The following is a 20,655-nucleotide window of genomic DNA, read 5'->3' as shown; positions in this document are numbered from 1 at the left end:
TTTTTTTTTTTTTTGTATACAACACCCCAACATATCCCAAATAAAATAATAACTCTTGATAACTCATAAACTATTAGTGTTAAGAAAAAATTATTCAATTTAAAATTGTTGGATATATCTAGAGGAAGAAATTAAATTCGAGTCGTCATCATCATTGCTTCATATTTTAACGCATATGTTAAGGCTATATTACATTACAGATTGCGGATTGACCAATCAATTGACAAGCGGCTTTGCTCTGATTGGTCAATCCACAACCGCAACCGAGCTTACAACCCCTAGTGTAATACGGCCTTTAAACTATGGATGCGTTCCGTTTCACGCATTGAGCGCATAGATCGCCTGAAAATCTATAATTCACGTAACATATATTATAGATTTCTAAGCGATCTATGCGCTCTATGCGTGAAACGGAACGCAATCTATGTTGTTGGTGCGTTCCGTATCATGCATAGAACGCATAGGTCGTTTGGAAATCTATAATATAAGTAACGTGAACTATAGATTTTCAGACGATCTATGCGCTCAATACGTGAAACGGAACGCATCCTATATTAATCCAATATCAGTACTAAACGAAGAGATAAATCCAGCTGTTCATAATTGTTCACAATTCACACATATAGTGTTCAAAGTTCAATATAGGCACTAGTAATACATACAAGAATCAAGAATAATTTAAAATTCATCAAAATATTATGGACGACGAGCTTGAAGATCTAATTCTATATCAGGTAAAGAAATAACGTTACATAAAAATGAGTTTAAAAATAAACCTAAAAAATTTTGTTGAGTTGTATCATATAATGATATACATAGTACGCTATATTTTAGTTTAACTATAATTTTTTTAACGTAAAGATAAAGAGATTACATATATATTTTCTAGTGATTTTCTAAACATTTTGTTTTATTAGCTGTCTTAATTAATTATAAACATTTAAAATTATTCGTTTATTGTCCGTGTATTAAGTGTCTGGATTAAACAGCTTAATTTAAGGAGTCATTATTCTATTTTAGGTTATAGTCTTTTGTTTAGTACAGATACGGAAACAAACGAATTCCTTTAAAACTAAGAAATAAATAAATTACTTTGTTGGTTATAGCAATTGATTGGTTAAGCAAATAACTAGTCAATTATTTTTTTAAATTAAATTTTGCCCTAAGAGATGTTGGCGTACCAGCCTTTAATAAGAACGTAATATGAATAATACTTCAATAAATACCAAATTATTTTAATTTAGAAATAATTTTTAAATGTATATAACTCAAAATATTCTAAATTAAAAATCTTTTAATAAAAGTTTCTAAAGACATTGAAAATTACAAGTTCCTGATAAATAAATCTTTTCGTATATGTAAATTCATCTCATTTTTAATTACTTGTACAATTTGAATAGAGATTTCACTTTTCAACACATTAAGCATTAAGCTACTTAATGTTAAAAATTTTTAACATTAAGTAACTTAATGCTTAATGTGTTGAAAAGTGAAATCTCTCTCTCTCTCTCTCTCATCATATATATATATATATATATATATATATATATATATATATATATATTATATTAATAAAACAAATATATCATAAATGTCAGATGCGTTCTATAAAAGAAAAAGTGTGCCTTTTTGATATTGTATTATTTATTTAAACCAATTTATTTAAAAATCTAAATTGTTTATAATTCATACAGACATATATATCACACATGAAGCTAGTATCGAAGTTTGCTGTGAGCATTCCCTCTGGGTTGAATATTGGGATTAACAGCCCATTAAATTATCTCTATAGAATTATGCGAATTTATGCTTTGAGACCAGAAGTGCTTATCTGTGGTATGATCCTGGCAATTATTTTATTCTATATACAAGCTGTAGATATTTGGACTAAAGCACTTCTAGGAAGAATTCAATATACTCTGGGACGTACCAAGGTATAATTGCATTATAAAAATATATTATTTACACACACACACACACATACATGTATCATTTTTCAAAGATATATTAAATGTTCAAATACAAATAAATACAAATATTTGAAGTAAATTAAGTTTTTTCTGATATATTAATTAATATTTTTTAATTCAAGATATTCAGAGTTTTTGAGTATCTTCTTTATATAAAAAAATGTAACGCAAAATACATATAACACATGCTATTTTGTGTCTTGCTATAGATATATTTTTAAATTTTAATCTATATATTTTCAAGAAAGATATATATATATACATTTGTATAGACTATATATTATATACAATACACAATATATTTATATATATATATATATATATATATATATATATATATATATATATATATAGGTATCTGCAAAGATTGTGCCAACGCCATGAGTGGATAGAATACAGTAAACTGAACAGAAAAGTTCTTTACCATTTTTTGATCTGAGCTTTCTTTTTCCTTGTTATATGATGTTAAAATTAGCTAATCAGCGCCTATCTACAACGAAAAACAAAGGAGGGACGTCGGAGGTCGGAGTAATGAGACGGCTTTCTGCTGTATAGGTAGGAGCTGATTAGCTAACTTTAACATCGTATAAAAACGAAAAGAAAACTCAGGTCAAAAAATGGTAAGGGACTTTTCTGTTCAGTTTACTGTGCTCTACTCGCTCACGAGCATTGGCACAATCTTTGCAGGACACCCTGTATATATATATATATATATATATATATATATATATATATTTTTTTTTTTTTTTCTTTATATTATATATTTTTTTGGTGTCCTGCAGGGATCTAAACTGCAATTCTTAGTTAATGATTCAGTGAATAATGCAGTAAAACTTAGTTGGGAATTAAAACAAGGTCACATTGCAGCATATGCTGTGCAAGGACACAGGGCTCGGATGGAAGATCGCTTTGTGGTGAATGAAGATCTGAACAATACTGGAGTTTCTTTGTTTGCAGTGTTTGATGGCCATGGTGGAGAGGTATTAATTTAATACAAACTGATAATTTATATTAATTTTGATTTTAATATTGTATTTTTAAGTAGAATAAAATGTTAATGAATAAGAGAATGACTGGCAGATGAATAAGAAGAATAATAATTTATACATCTTTATTTATATAAATTTTTTTTAAATATATACCATTTCTCAATGCTGATATAACTTTAGATTGTCCAATAACTCATATGAGTAATGTAACTGATTCTGTTTCCTCTGATCTAATGGTAAACTCCAATATTTATTTCATATATCTCTGCATGATATTGTTGATTATTTCGTAAACATTACTTCATAGTGTTATCTCAGTTATTTATTGTGATAATATTGTACTATGTATATTATTAATTATTTTTATGCTAAGACATTCAACAGAGTTTCCTTTCATAAGCTTTGCCTTTTTTAGTAATCACACTGAAATTAGCTGCATATTATCTTTATTCTCTTAGTTGTTACATAATAAACAATCTTGATTATAAACAATGAATGCAAAGTATATACATTAGTATATATATATATACACACACTACACACACACACACACACACACACACATACATACATACATCCATATAAATATATATACATACATACATACATACATACATACATACATACATACATACATACATACATACATACATTACATACATACATACATACATACATACATACATACATATACATACATACATATATATATATATATATATATATATATATATATATATATATATATATATATATATATATTAGGTATATATATTATAGTGTACAAATAATACAATTAGGAATATTATTGTCATCAGTTAATGAGATATTAAATACAATATGCATAATATATTTACATATATTTAGTAAAACAAGATATTTGATTAAATTTTGCATTATCTTTCATAAACTCATCATATTTCTGTAAAACGAATGCATTTAAACATTATGCATAACTGTTGTTGCAAGTTACTTCTTTTTACAAACAACTATGTATTTTCTTTACACCAATTGATTCTTCTCATTACTTTGTATATAAAAGTATTGAGATAAAATAATTAAAAAACTTAATATTTTATGAGATATTTCATAATTTATATAAAATTATATCAAAAGTACAGTATTCTATTTTTTATCATTTGTGTATAGTTTTATTTAAAAAAACTAGTTGACTTATATGACCTAGAAAAATATTATTGTTAATTAAAAATTTAATATTATTAATTCTTTTTTTCTCAAAACCTTCTATAATTTATCTGAAATATTTTCTGCAGTATGTCAAGTTTAAAAAATATATAATTGTTTCTATTAATATGAAACAAGAATCAATGTATTACTTGCCACTAGCAAATTCTTGAGAGTATTTGGAGACAAATAATTTCTTCAGCGAAAATATCTAAGGCTAATTTTCGAATTATAAACGATTCAAAAAGAAAAGTTTTAAATTAAACTTTATGAAAAGAGAAAATTAACACAACTATTTTTTAGTTAACTTCAAGTAGAGTTTACTTTAATAGAATTTTATTCTAAGGCTTATTGTTAGTTACAAAAATATATGATAAAAATTAAAAACTTCTAGAAACAATGACTCTTCTCGACATTTTTGCTGAGAAAAAAAATTCTTAAATTTAACGAGAAAATTTTTTATCAAAAAGATATGCAATGTTAATTCAATTTTTTTTTTTCCAGTTTGCAGCCAACTATGCTCGTGACAAACTTATCTCCAATATTAACAAAAAGGTTATTGAATTGAAGAATATATTGGCTGGTAAAGTACTAATTTCTCAGAATCAGCTGACTATAACTGAACCAGAGAAAAAGAAAGAAGACAAAACAGATGAAAATTCGCTGGAAAGAAGAAAATCTTTTAAAAGTACTCGTAAAGTTGCGAGTACTTCTTTAACGGACGATTGCATGAAAAAAGCTATTGAAGTAACTGACTCTGAATTGCTGGATAAATTGGAGAGCATAACACCGATTACAAGAAAGGTAGAGTAATACAAATAATCGAGATATATAAAATTAATATATATCAAATAGCATCGATCGATTTTTTAAGAATATATACGTAATATTATGCATATATGTAGAACATACACATGTAGAATAGATTATTTTATTCTCTTATTTAGTTTTTTTTTATTCTCGATATATTTACATGAAAAAATATCATAAAATAGATTTTTACTATTAGGAAGATGATTAGAAAGAAGATTTCTAACTTAAATAAAATTATTAATATATGTTTTCTACTGTTTATGCTTCATTTCTTGTATTTTATACTTCTTATGGCAGTCTCTCAGAGCGCCTAAAAGCACGGCAGCCGATAACATCCGGCGCCTGCTGAATAATCAATTGGCTATTATAAAGGCCGCATCTCGTTGCACTTATGATAAAATATGCCATTCTTTTGCGCAGTCAACAAAAAATTATATAAGAAAGTTATATAATATAACATCATGGTGTTATGCATTAATTCTTTTGCGCAATCACACAACTGAAGAATTAAAGTGTTGGATGAGAAATGAAATTTTTCTTCTAATTGACATTATTATAAATAAATGTGAATAAGTAAGTTAAATAATGTAAAATAATTCAAATATGTTGCATATAGAATAACAATTCTGTGAAAGAAAAATATCGATTTTTTTTTTACAGATTTCCTAAAAAAAACAGCTATGAAAGAAGAATAAAAATGTGAATAGAAAAATGCAGTTGAAGTTTTCCCATCGTTTCACATGTACCTTATTGTTATTCTCGGCCAGCGAGCAGCCAGTAAGTACAATTGTTGAGTATCCACAATAATTTAAGGACTCGATAAATGAGACATACATAGTGCAGTCAGTAGTCTAGACATGACAAAGTCTAGTTGTTTACTACCACTAAAATTGCCAGGACTTTCATGATGAGGAACAGAAGCAGCAAGCAGTAGAACCAAAGCTACAGCAGATATCTTGATCTTTGCTCTCATAGAATTCAAATTGAGCTTCCATTTTACTACAAGTCCATCGAAGGAGCTCTTAGCTTTGTAGAATATAAGAGTAAGATAATACAGGTCTCAGAAGTTGTGACATGTTTGGCAAATACCTGTGCTGCTCTTACCATCGCTGCAGATGTAATAATAGAAGCGACCAGACTCTGCTTTCATAGAAAATACATTGGGAACATACAGAGTACATCCTAATTGATGCACTGGAATGCAGTCTAAGGCTAAACATTTTTGCTAGTTGCTTTCCATTTGCACTCAAGTGATACTGAGTCACTCAGTTATGTGAGTATTTTACACTCAGATAAAATGTCAATTGTTCAATGAGTAAAAGGAACGCGCAAGTGATATTGCAGGTTCATAACTTACTTTTGTATGTTAGTCTATTAGACTTCCTAAAGCATACGGTCTCGATCGTGTACAGAAACTCACTTGAATCTCACTTTCTCAGCATCAAAAAGAGCATTCAACTGAGTTATGACACCATAAGTGAGAATTATCTGAATTTTGATGTAAATAGAAAGCAACTACTGTATGGCATCCTGGAATATCGCCTTTCGAAAATAAACAACTTCTTTGAGAGCTACAAATTATTAATATAAAACATCTTTATACATTTTGTATATGTGTATTGTACAGATATAAACATTGTATATAATACTCTCTACAGCCAATAAATACCTCTAAAGCTAAAGTAAATGCTTAGTCATTTGGCAGCAGATTGAATTCTTAACAATATGTACAAAGACAGGCTTGATTTCATACTCTTTATACTTTATATTTCATACTACAAATAATTTTTTTCTACAAGATTGTATGTATAGGACTGCTAGAATGTCTATATATTCTATAGCAATTATTTATTTAATATGCGAGCATGAATTATGTAGTTTATACTTATTATATTAAAAAATTTAAAAAACTCAAAACATCGCACACGCGCACATGTGAAAAGATATTTATAATTTATAATTATTTATACATTATATAAAAATTTTATATTTTTTATAATTAAATATTTTCAATTTTCTACACTAAAAAATTCAGTTTATTTTTCGTAAGAAGAATCTATAAATTGATAATAATAATAGTAAAAAATAATAGTAAATAGATAAATTTGGAAAAAAAAGTAAGTTTTATCTGTTTTCTATTGTGTATTACATTTTTTTATTCATAGGTCAGACCATGTAGGCAAAATGAGGAACTAATGCCTAAAGTAGATATGATGAAATATCTTGAAGGAAACAAAATTAATTATGGCAAGCTTCTAACAGATGAAGTTCTAGCAGTTGATCGATTGTTGGTGGAAACTGCTAAGAAACATATGGATGTTGCTGGTAATTATTTTCGTTTTTCTAAAAATGTAAACAAATATCTTACTACAAATATTGAATAAGTTATTGATATTAGTTCTGTTGAGAGTAAAAATATATTAAGTTAGCAGAATATCTTGTAACATTAAAAAAAAATATAAAAGTAGACAATTCTCTTGTAATAACAATTTAAATAAGTCACTATGAATAATATTAATCTGTATTCATATATGTATATATGAAATATATTATAAAAAAATATTAACTTTTGAAAACGTAAAATATTTTAAAATTAAGAAAGAAGCAATTGTATATATTTTATTGTTTGTAATTGATGTCGTTTATCTTCTTTTTAATGCAAATTATATTGATAATTTTAGGTACAACTGCTTTGATTGCTCTTTTGGAAGATAATAAGCTAACTATAGCAAATGTTGGAGATTCTAGAGGAGTGATGTGTGATGGAAAAGGCAATGCAATTCCTTTATCTTTCGATCACAAACCACAACAAGTATTTTTTATAATCCTTTTTTATAATTACATTTTAATAATCTTGAAATTGGAATTGCGCATTGTCAGATTATCATCTCGCGAAATCTCCAATATTAATTCGGAGTTTATCCGTCACTCTCTCTCTTGCTGACTTTTAAAAATAATAACAAGAGATTTAATTCGTCATTGTTGAAAAAATGGATATAGTTTTAAAATATTATGAAATTTAAAATTTAAATTTAAAAAATTTATATTGTCTTTATTTTTAGAAAAGAATTTTTAGATAAGAAAAAATTTATTCCAATTATTTTTAGATAAGAAAAAATTTATTCCAATTTCAACAAAGAATTAGAGATAAGAACTTTGTATCAAATATAAATAATTGTAAATAGATTTATGGTAACTTAAACACAAAAATATAAAAAAATATTTTATATATACAAACATGATATTATGTATTAATAATCATATTTTTAAATTATTGGATTAAATTTATCTGCTTCTAGGAAAGAGAAAGGAAGAGAATAAATAAAGCTGGTGGTTTGGTAACTTTTAACGGTGTATGGAGAGTTGCTGGCATCTTAGCAACTTCTCGTGCTCTAGGAGATTATCCTTTAAAAGATAAAAAACTTGTCATTGCTGATCCAGATATTTTAACATTTGATTTGAATGATCATAATCCTATGTTTATAGTACTGGCATCCGATGGCCTATGGGATACGTTTTCGAACGAAGAAGCTGTAGCTTTTATTAAAGAGCGTATCAATGAGCCACATTTTGGTGCGAAAAGTATTACACTGCAGAGTTTTTACAGGTAAGATGTGCGTGATTTTACATAAAAATCATTTGCGCGCATATACAGGATGAAGCATTCAAAATATTACAAGCTTATCTTCTTAAAACTTATTTTCTTAAAGCATATTAGAAATGTTTGTTGAATTATAAAAAATGTTTTATACAAAAGTTGTTTGATTTGAAGGAGGAAAAGATAGAGAAAAAGTTTGACTTTTGATGTAGGTGCCAAAGTCATATGAAAATCAATCTAGTTTTTTTTGGAACCACTATAATTTTTTTTATATAAATCGATTTCTCAAAAAATTTGATGTAAAAAATTATAAGAGTAGGGTGACCAAAAATTGAATAGTTTACGAGATAATTTATACTTTAATTTAACATAATTTTACATAAACTATGAAATATTTTGTAAAATTTTTATTTTTTGTTTTTCTTACTTGATTATTTTTATGCACAGAATTATAAGAGAAATCAATTAGTATAAAGAAAACATATAGTATTAGTACAAAGAAAGCATATTTGTTTTGAAGAAAAAATATGTAGCTGCTCATTACAAATTCATATTAAAAAAAAAATAAATAAATAAACCAATTGTGTTTTCTTTACATCAGTTGATTTCTTTCATTATTTTGTGCAAAAATATTGACGTAAGATAATAAAAAAATTAATTTTTTACGAGATATTTCATAGAGAGTTTATGTAAAATTATGTCAAATTAATCTCTATAATCTATTAATTTTGATTTTTTTTCATTTTTGAAAAAAATTTGATTTAAAAAATAGTTTAAAATGTAAGTTTAGTATATAATATGTAATCTATTTTGTATTTTATGTCAATGTAATATATAATTTATTTATATCTCTTTATGTTTTGTAGAGGATCTGCGGATAATATTACCGTCGTTGTGATTAATTTGAAGAATCGCAAATACAGCATATCGGAGGCTAAGAAAAACCAGTTATGACTTTTACAACAAACGATTTATTTTCTCATTGTGAAATTACAAATATCTAGTCATAAAATTAATCTAATTTGTTGCATCTTAGTTAATTTATTATAACTGTGCTGATGTAGAACGTATTTTCTTGCGCTTATAATTTTTATTTAACATTGTAAGTGATGTTAAATTAATTTCAATAGAATATTATTGAGTTCAATTATAAAAATATACAATCTTTATTTTTAAAGAATTATTTTTTGTGCATATTTATGTAACTTTTTTTTTTCTTTTAACTGTTGATGTCGAATTTGTTAAATTAATAAAATTGGATATGTTTAAATCTATATAATAAACTTATAAAATAGATATAAGGACTAAGGAATGTTTCGAAATTATATGGATTGGCAATAATGCTCAATAAGTACAATGAACTGAATTCTATACATATATACATTCTTATATACTGTCTGGTATAAAAGTGCCAATTATAATCAGTTTTATCTTTTAAACGCATACAAATGGAAAGCTTTGTACAAGTGTTATTAAAAATTTAGTCAACATTTATATATACACATAAACGGTGACGATACGGATAACAATACGAATTTGGATAAATAGTCGCTGTTGCAGAATGACGCATTATTCTAGCGGCATGTATATGCAAGCGCGAGTGAAGCGGTATCGGAAACTCGACAGAACCGAGATACATCTTAGCCCGGACAGGTAATATGAAAGTCGAAGGAGTTTCATAGATCGGATGAACGGGAAGATTGGATCGGATCTGGTATCGGTGTGTTAACCGGATGGCCTTATATATTCGGACAGGGCCCCACACTGTGCTATACCGACGATAGAGGTCGAGTTCGCGGAGAGGATCGCGTGCATGAAAAAAATAATTTTATCCTACATTATGTCATGCGTGAGATAAAGAGAGATAGAGATAGTGAGAACTGTATTATGATGACATTATACAAGATTATGATACAGAGTTCGGGGGAGCAGGGGGTGGACCTGTAGTAGCAATGCTTGCTGTTCACCGTCACAAATTATAAGAATTAATTTTATTAATATAACAATTAATATTTATAAGATATATAATATTTATAATATATATAAATAAAATAAAAAATATAAATAAAAGGTATAAGCAATCTTCAAAAATAATATATTTTGTAATAAAAATTTTTGAAATTTTTGAAGTGTTCACATATCGATCATAGATTTGAAGATATTCAATCCAAAAAGAAGCAAATAATTTATTTATTTAAATAAAATAATAAATAATTTATATTAAAAATAATAATAAATAATAAAAATAATTTGTACTAAAGATAATAAAATAATAAACATATTTAAAGAATTTAATTTTATTAAAATTTTGTGAAAAATTCTTAAACTTACATATATTGTTAATAATATATGTAGCATAACTAATATTATATATTTAGTTAGTATATCACAGAAAGAGAGAGAGTATTATTTATTAGTTAGTTATTTTTAATTTTAGCTACTATCATAATTAGTTTAATTGTGGTTCTGCAGAATAGAGGATTTTCTATATGCCTTATAAAAAAGTTTTATTATAAATTCACATTCACATGTTTTAGTTACAATAAATTGATTAAAATATTTAATGTTTCATTAATAATGTATTATTTTTTTATATTTAAATCAAGAGTTTATTACATATCTCTTTCGCTAATATGAAATAACTGGAGCTGAATTCGAAATTTTAATCTTATTTTTGATTTAATATATGCATACAAATTTATAGAAATTTAGCTAGATAATTTTATTGATTACAGCATATATATATGTATATATATATATATATATATATATATATATATATATATATATAATTTTCATTGTTTGCAAAATTGTCCAAATTTAATCCCCGTGTTAATAATATAATATGTAAAAATTTGAATCTCAACCAATTATGCAGAAATGTTATAGTATATTGTTCAAATATTTGTTTCATAAAGGAAAAAAAAAATATTTATATACATGCAAACATGTACATACAGCAAGAATTATCTTGTAGTAATCACAAAGTATTATAACAAAATAAAACATATATTCAAAAAGAAGAATTTTCTTAATATTCTATATTATATACTTAATATATCAAGTAAAATATGTGCTTCTAATGTGAACAGAAACTGCAGAAATGAAAAATATAACATTCCCCATGTTTTTATATACCTTATTTTTCTTGCCACAAAAACAATTTATATTTATCTACATGTTGTGATAAAACTTTATTTCTAATTGTCCTATATCTTTTAAGTTTTAATCAATAGACGGTTTTGTTCGTCTACGATGATGATTTCGCGCTAATGCATGAATAATTGTTACTAAAAAATAGCAAACCATTATTGTTACAAATTTGTCAAATAGCCATGATATTGTAGTCGTTCCATCCTGTAAAAATATATTAATTTTGAGATTGGTCTCGATACATATTGTTTATTATAATTTATAAAAATGACTTACCATTGATGACTTAATATGTAGCTTTTGTTTCTGTTCAATAAAATATTTCTTTAATGGTTCTTGGAATTTTCTACCAACAAATGGTATGACTGCTAATAAACTAATAAATTTATCTAAAAGTTCTTCATTGAAGGCTATGATTACTGCTAATTGTTGTATATGCATTTTGATGACAGCTTTTCCTATTAACGTCGCACCGAAGAATGTCCAGAATGGAATGAGATAATGTCCACATGTCAAACCAGCCAGGTCAAACAGTGGATTTGGAATCTGCCAAATTTTATTTTAATAAATGCAACATAAAAAGTAGATTATATTATTGCTTATAAATAATTTCTTGCGAAAAATTTAAAAAAAAAAAAGAAAAAATTATACATACTGATGCGCAAGCTAATATGCCCCAGAATCCAGCTTTCTCAACAAAATGCTTCATAGACAACTTGATACGCGTCACAAACGATACATTTTTCTCATTTTCTAACTCTTCTAAGGCTTCTAATTCTTTTAGATCTTCATCAAAATTATCATTTTTGCTGTTTTGACCACTTATCCTTGCAGCTCTAGCCATAAAATATGGCGGTAACTCGCCAAGTGCAGTACCAGCTCCCCATAGCATGGCTTCTACATGTACTTTTTTCATAATATTTAATATACCTACTGCCCATATTGGATCAATTTTCGTTGGGCATACTATTTGGTCAGGATAAGGTGGTTCAGGGAAATTTAGAGCACCACATTCGTATGCTGCCATAGTAACAGCTGCTATGTGTGGTCCTAAGTATAGCACAAAGGTATGCAAACCTGTTCCAAGACCTACGCTTGATAATACACCAAGTCCTATCCAATATAACCACCATATAATCTTAGCTTCCCACAACTTAAAAATCTAGAAATAAAAAACAAAAGAATTAATTTATATCTATTATATATCTAGATAAAAATTTCTTATATACACATTAGACATATATTATACATATATATAAATACTTCTTAAAGTACTATAAATAATTTCTTAAAGTGTTATAAGCTTTTTTCTTGGAAACTTAAAGATAGCAAAAAAATTTTCTGAGCATTTTAGTTTGGACTAAAATCTTTTACCAGATGATAGAATATTGTATCTTCAAAAAAGTAAAAAAATCATGATTTATATATATATATATATATATATATATATATATATATATATATATATATGATTCTACCTTAATAAGCAAAATAATTATACTTGTAGTATATGAAACAAATCATATTTCATTTAAAAAATGAAAGAAACCCTCTTTTCTGTCCCCTTAAAGTTTTAATATCGATATTTCATTACATAAAAAAAATATAAACTAACATTAAAATGCCAAAAAAAATATAAACTAACATTAAAATGCCAAAAAAAATAATTTTATTATTTTCAATAGTTGGTGAAGAAAAAGCCTTATATGAAGTCTTATATACCTAATATGCATGCGCGCGCACATCGTCGTTTTTTGCTTACTATTATCAAAAATGTCAAGAAAAATCATAATTTTCCACTTTCAACATATATATCCCAAAGAAATTAAACAAAGAATTGTACGTGAAGCAATAATATAATTCTACTAATATATATGTCCAAAATTATAAATGATACAACACACACATACCTGTTGTTGTGGACCAGATATTCGGCCTGATAGAAGAAATAGTATTATAATTGAAATTATAATGCATACTGTTCGTTTGTAAAGCCACGTTTTCTTCACTAAACTAAATATATTGATGAACACTTCGCTAAAGAAATAATGTAATGTTGTAATTGGATGTTGCCAAAGCGTTAAATGATCTGGATCCAAATTCTGGATTGAAACATTGTGTGGATGGCTCAAACTGTGTTCCATTCGAGTGGATTTTTTTTTCCCAGCAGTTTTTTGAGCACCATTAGTAGGAGCTTGATTTTTTGAACGTTGAATGGCAGTAGAATTACTCAACATGACTTTCTAAACAATTAATCTGTAAATAAAATTTGCAAAAATCAAAATATAATTTAGCAATAATATATATATGTACATATGTGTGTGTGTGTGTGTGTGTTATATAATATTAGTATTGTTTTATAAATAGCTTTGAAAATATATGTTACCAAGCCTTTTTGTACAACATGAATAAATATACGTTGTACTGTAATAAAAGCATACTCTTCTGTAATAAAAATCTTTTATAGTAAAAAGAATTTAATTCAAAATGATATAATGATATAATATGATTATATATATATATATATATATATATATATATATATATATATATATATATATATATAGGATATGCTTCTAAGAAACTCTTATTAAGGGCCAATTTCACCATCTTTGATTAAGTTAACTGACGGTTAAAATCAGCAGAGTGGCAACTGAAATGATAAGAATGCTTGGTTTTCCTTCACCTCTATTTTCTGTTGCCACCCTGCTGATTTTAACCGCCTGCTGATTTTAACTTAACTGAAGGTGGTGAAATTAGTCCTAAGAGTTAAAATCATTTTCAATCATTAATCAGGATAAAAAATTTTTTTTCTGTTTTGATTGGTCAATCACACATTTTAAAGTATTTGTAATGCCAAGAATAGTGCATCTATCAACATTTGTTGTTATATATGTGTGAAAAATATACATTCGCATATCCCAAATAATATAATACAATAACACTTTAACATTAAAATAATATAATATAAAACTGATTTTTATTCAGAGTTGGAAAGTAACGCGTTATTTGTAATGCCATTACAATTTTTTTTCGGCAATTATAACAGTAACGGCATTACAAATTTTATTTGTAACAGAAAAAGTAACTTCATTACATTTTTTGATAGTGAATAACGAGTTACTTTTAATAACTTTCCAACCCTGTTTTTATTATAATATGCAAACAATATTTCATAATAATTTGTTCTAGTCAATGTAGTATTAATATCAATATTTATAATTATATATAATTATATATACTTATATATAATTATATATAATTATACATAATTATATATACTTATATATAATTATATATACATATATATAATTATATATTTATAATTATATATACATATAATTATATATACATATAATTATATATATATTTATAATTATATATACATATAATTATATATACATATATACATATTATAAATTGTTTAGCTTGCTTAAATTCCAATCTTCATCATTATTGTGAATGTACTGTGATAAATGCAAAATAACCATACATAATAGTAAAACATTGAGAAACTACTTGGCATTATCATTAAAAAATGTGTTATAGAGTAGATGAGCTCTCTGCTATAAGTCAAAAGTTAAATTATAGTACTGTTCAACATAAATACATAAGTTACTGATATCTTTTTTGATATCAAATTATATTATTACTTTCTAACAAAGTGATATATTGTTATACATATTAGTATACAGGATGTCCTCAATTTAAGCATCAAATCTTCGGTCACTGTATAGGGGACTAATAAACTATAAAAAAAAATCCTTTGGAGGTTTGCTCGTTTTTGCTTCGTTTTAAAAAAAATTTTAAAAAAAGAAACAAAAAATTTTTATCAGAAAACTTAAAACAATACTAAAATTATTTAGCTTAGCAAAGAGTATCACAAAATAAAAATTGTAAAATTTAAAAAAGAAAGTGAATTAAAATAGTGATCCTGAGGTAAAATTAAAAGATTGTAAATAAATACGCGACAACGCGAAATTTTCTCTCTAATCTAATTTTATCTCTCTTTTCTTAATTTCGTGCCTTACAATTTTTATTTCGTGGTATTTTTAGGCCTAATAATTTTAGTGTTGTTTTAAGTTTTTTGATAAAAATTTATTGTTTCTTTTTTTGCGATTTTCTTCAAAACGAAGCAAAAACGTGCAAATCTCTAAAGGACTTTTTTTCTTAGTTTATCGGTCCTCTACATACTCCAGATGTTTTGACGTTTAAATTGGGAACACTCTGTAAGCAACAATATATTTATATAATATTCAAAAAAACCTAAAATGTATAAATTTTTTGGCATGTAAAACTAAATATAATATCAAAAATATACAATATGCATATCCGTTTTGTTAAAATTTATAAATATTGTTAAGTTATGATATTTACATAAAGCACATTAGAAAAATTTATTTTAATTAAAGATTATATATTATTTCTTAACTTTATTCTATCTTATTTTCAACATTATAGATATAAAAATTATATATTAAATTACTTATAAAGGAAAAAATTTTAGTTTATTTTTCTCTTTAAGTATAATTCATAAATTTTAATTAATTTCAATTCTTTGCTATACAAGGTGTCCCATTTTAAAAGTTCTCCACCCTCATAACTTTTCAGGATCAACGTTTGAAGGAAAACGACTCGGATAAAAGTTGTAGGGAACAAAGGGAGCTATCTAATACCTGACCTATCTGACCCTGGATTTGATATTAAAGGTTATTTGAAGGTCAACTTCCGTTTTTTAAATGGAAACTCCCATTTTTTATTGCATATTCTTGTAGCTTACCTCGAGAGCTTTTCAAAACACTATAATAAAATATTTTTTCATTAAGAATTTTTTGAAGAGTTATTTTGTATCTTAATCTGACATATTTTAGTATTTTTATAATATAAAATATCTCGAAAATTATTTAGTGTTCGATAATTGTATCGTAATACTGTTATGTACAGAATAATAAGATGAATCAAATGGTGTAAAAAAAAATAAATAATTGTTATAAAAAAATATATTGCAAATAATTGCATACTGTTTTTAAAAACAATTATTTTCTGTACACCATTTGATTCATCTTATTATTCTGTACATAAAAATATTACAATTATCAAACACTAAATAATTTTCGAGATATTTTATATTTTATACTAAAATATGTCAGATTAAGATACAAAATAACTCAAAAAACTCTTAATAAAATAAAAAATATTTTATTATAGTGTTTTGAAAAGCTCTCGAGATAAGCCGCAAGAATATGCAATAAAAAATGAGGGTTTTAATTTAAAAAACGGAAGTTGACCTTCAAATGACCTTGAAAATGACCTTTAATATCAAATCCAAAGTCACTATTAGATAGCTCCCTTTGTTCCCTACAACTTTTGTCCAAGTCGTTTTCCTTCAAATGTTGATCCTGAAAAGTTATGAGGGTGGAACTTTGAAAATGGGACACCCTGTATATCATAATTATTGTTACTATCTAGAACATGATAAAGAAGCAATTATCTCATTATAACTAATATAAAAAATTTTAAAAATTTGCTATAAATCCTATTTTTTGATGTCATGCAGTGGTTTAATGATATTATGTATAACAAATAAGAATGTAACATTGATTAAATACTTATTACATAATCTTTATGATTAATACTTATTTTATTAGATAAAAATTATAAATGTGTATCATAATTTTGTTAATGTTTATGCAAAGAACTGAACGTTTAAACTAGAATTTAAATATTTTATTATTTATATTATTATTTAAATAATTTTCAATCTTACATATCCTTAGTTGTAAATATAATAAATTAATCAAATTAAAGATATTATTTTAAATTGCAGCAGTTAAAATATTAAAATAAAGAATTTCTGAATCCCATCAATTAAGATTCTTATGAAAAACAAATATTGTAAGATAAATGTGCAATTAGCATTATTGCTGTTTAATATGTTAAACTTTTATATAATAATACATATATGTATATATATATATATATATATATATATATATATATATATATATATATATATATTAAAAAGTGAAATGTTTGTCCTATTATTTTCTTCATTAAGAAGTCTATATATTTATATATTTTTGCAAATACATGCTCATAAAAAATATATATTTTTACTTATTTACACACATATAAATTATTGCTATTTCGTATACCAAAAATCATAGATGTTTTGATTGAACCTCTTATGAGCGATAAATGGAAAAATAAATATCTCAAGAATTTCTTAGAAAAATATATCAAAGATATATGTATTGTATACAGGGTGTCCCAGATCTACTGCATCATCTGCTAATAAACAGATTTTTTAAATCATTTGAAGATGATTTTTCTTCAATGAAAATGTCAAGAGAGGTCATTATTTTTTGTAAGTTTCCAATTTTTTCCTTCACATATCTTCGCTACTAAGTCTTAAATTAACATTCTCTCCTTCTATTAAAATAAATTCTATCTAAAATTAATTAAAGAATGTTTTAATTCTCTATAAAGTTCAGTTTGTAAAAAATCTTTTTTTTGAATTGCTTATAACATGGAAATTATTGATGCCTTGACATTTCTGCTGAGGAAAAAATCATCTTAAAATGATCCCAAGAATCTGCTATTATTAGGTGATGCTGGTAGGTCTGGGATATCCTATATAATTACATTCCTAAAATTTTAACTGATTCTTTGAGACATGAGGCATATGACGAATACTAACTACATAAAAAAAAATAGATTTTATATAAATGTGAATTATATACCTTTTCAACCTTATAAGATATATTTTAATTTCGACATGTATCAAGATGGAAATTACTTTTCTATATCACACATCATAGGATATAATCTTTTACAAAATTCTTATAAATTTTTCTAACCTTTGCACAAAACACTGTTTTATATCGTGTGGCACACGATTCATTAAACTCAATTAAATTGTCAATTCATTCGTGTGACGTGTGTATCACTCCCTGATCATACATATATATGTATGTATGTGTGTGTATATAACATATGATATCTCCACGTATGATAAATATATTAGTATGTAGAGCTTGCGAAGAAATATATACCACACATGAGCATATTAAAGTATATTACAAGAAAAATAGCTCAATCGGGTTCATTTCGTCTTTTTTTTCAATATATGTCTTTTTTTGAACACACTCTATTACATACACATACTATAGTTATTTTTTCGTTCTATATCCATTTTTTTCTCCTTTTTCAATTGTTTCTCTCTTATTATTAAAATGATTCCTCTTTATCCACGGACTTCTATATGATGCCTAGACTGCCAATTCCTCAAATTTTGCTTAGGATAGGCTATGGCTGCATTCGTCTTGATCATAGATATATTAAATATAGATAGAGCCATATATGTAATACCAGAGAGAAGCCTGAGAGCGGCCATCCCGGCATTTTTCATACGATAGCTCTCGGTTCTGTACAGCAGCGCATCTACGTCCATTTAACGGCCGCTTGGAACTACATAGCCACATCCATTTTCAGGCAGGATAAAACAGCCGAATGGTTCATTTCCGTGCTACATCCACTTTACGATATTGTCGATGGTAGTACACTGATGATCGCTAGACAAAGAGAACACCCGTGTCTTACATATTTTGTATTTGTTCATTCTGTTACCTATTATTCGACTATTATAATTATCATCAAATAATATTTAATTGCATTGTATAATTTTAATTATAATTTGAACATATATATTCACATATGTATATACGCAAGTATAAAATTTGCAAAAAGTGGGTGCTTATTAGTCTTGTTGCGTAACTGCTTTCTACCACGAAAGGCCAAAAAGCATTTTCAGCCTATATCTCGACCTTAAAGCGATACGCTTGAGAAACAAGGACAGCATGCGATTGTCGCTCCTTGTCTGATATTATCTCATCCCAATTCCCAACAATCGCATCCATGTGCTCAACATGTGGCGCTTGTGCCTTCATGGATGCACCATACGCGATGAAAGAGAGACGAAGACGGCGCAATCATCTCTCTTTGTCTAGCGATCACTGTACTACCAGTATCAACAAAATTGAAAAGTGGACGTAGCACGGAAATTAACCATTCGGCTGTTTTATCCTGCCTGAAAATGGATGTGGCTATGTAGTTCCAAACGGCCGTAAAATGGACGTAGAGGCGCTGTTGTACGGGACTGAGAGTTATCGTACGAAAAATGCCGAGATGGCCGCTCTCAGGCTTCTCTCTGGTCTTAAGCGGGGAGCACACACTTTTGCATAAGCGCATAACAATAAGCATAAGAAAATTGATTGGTTCATTTTCTTATGAATACATTTGTGGACCAATCAATTCTTTATGTTTATGGTTATGCGCTTATGCAAAAGTGTGTGCTTCCCGCTTAACAATAAAGCGGGGAACACACACTTTTGCATAAGCGCATAGTCATAAGCATAAAGAAATTGATTGGTCCACAAACATATGCCTAACGAAATGAACCAATCAATTTCCTTATACTTATGGCTATGCGCTTATGCAAAAGTGTGTGTTCCCCGCTTAATTATCGTTGTCGTTAGCGAGCGATAGCCTATGAGAGTTGCGCTTTTTATTAGGATTGTCATTGCCATTGGCTGTCGCTAGTTAAGGCCATTGCACGTTAAAAATTTTTTTAGTCATAATCGTAAAGCCGTAAGTAAATCAATCAATCAGTTCAAACATTCTTATTATGTTTAGAATGTTTGATTGTGATTGGTCAATTTTCTTACAGCATTATGATTATGACTAAAATTTTTTAACGTGCAATGGCCTTTACCGATACCGAAAACAGTCGACAAATTACTGAATCCTGCCGCTGTATGGGTTCTATGTATGCGCATGCGCATTGCACATTTCATCAAGTATACAAATCGTGAAAGCAAGAGATTGATATACGTCTGCACCATAACGTTTTCGTCTGCGTTGAGCTTTGACTAGCAATATAGGCTGT

The 20,655-nt window shown here is 26.6% G+C and overlaps 2 protein-coding genes across 4 annotated transcripts; one reads left to right on the top strand and one right to left on the bottom strand.

Moving 5' to 3' along the window:
- The first annotated feature begins 411 nt into the window (after window positions 1–411).
- Window positions 412–10,583, top strand: LOC126849774 (protein phosphatase 1L). The gene is made up of 8 exons (XM_050591996.1): window positions 412–734; window positions 1,695–1,934; window positions 2,753–2,950; window positions 4,649–4,948; window positions 7,123–7,282; window positions 7,639–7,769; window positions 8,257–8,564; window positions 9,422–10,583. Exons 1-8 carry the CDS (start codon window positions 699–701, stop codon window positions 9,507–9,509), a joined length of 1,461 nt encoding a protein of 486 aa, XP_050447953.1. The 5' UTR covers window positions 412–698; the 3' UTR covers window positions 9,510–10,583.
- Window positions 10,584–11,352: 769 nt separating this feature from the next.
- Window positions 11,353–19,036, bottom strand: LOC126849777 (vacuole membrane protein 1-like). Of its 3 annotated transcripts, none has more exons than XM_050592000.1 (5): window positions 18,452–19,036; window positions 13,619–13,964; window positions 12,364–12,870; window positions 11,985–12,254; window positions 11,353–11,912 (listed from the first exon to the last, which is right to left on the bottom strand). In XM_050592000.1, the coding sequence occupies exons 2-5, from the start codon at window positions 13,943–13,945 to the stop codon at window positions 11,781–11,783; spliced, it is 1,236 nt and encodes a 411-aa protein (XP_050447957.1). In that variant the 5' UTR covers window positions 13,946–13,964; window positions 18,452–19,036; the 3' UTR covers window positions 11,353–11,780. The 3 variants fall into 3 exon arrangements, with proteins under 3 accessions (XP_050447957.1, XP_050447958.1, XP_050447959.1); XM_050592001.1 differs by having other exon boundaries at window positions 18,569–19,036; XM_050592002.1 differs by having other exon boundaries at window positions 18,876–19,034.
- Between the last annotated feature and the right edge of the window lie 1,619 nt (window positions 19,037–20,655).

Source organism: Cataglyphis hispanica, chromosome 5 (assembly GCF_021464435.1).
Source record: "Cataglyphis hispanica isolate Lineage 1 chromosome 5, ULB_Chis1_1.0, whole genome shotgun sequence".
NCBI classification, from domain to species: domain Eukaryota; kingdom Metazoa; phylum Arthropoda; class Insecta; order Hymenoptera; family Formicidae; genus Cataglyphis; species Cataglyphis hispanica.
Note: the sequence above shows the minus strand (reverse complement) of the source record. Positions and strands in the feature narration are given on the sequence as shown.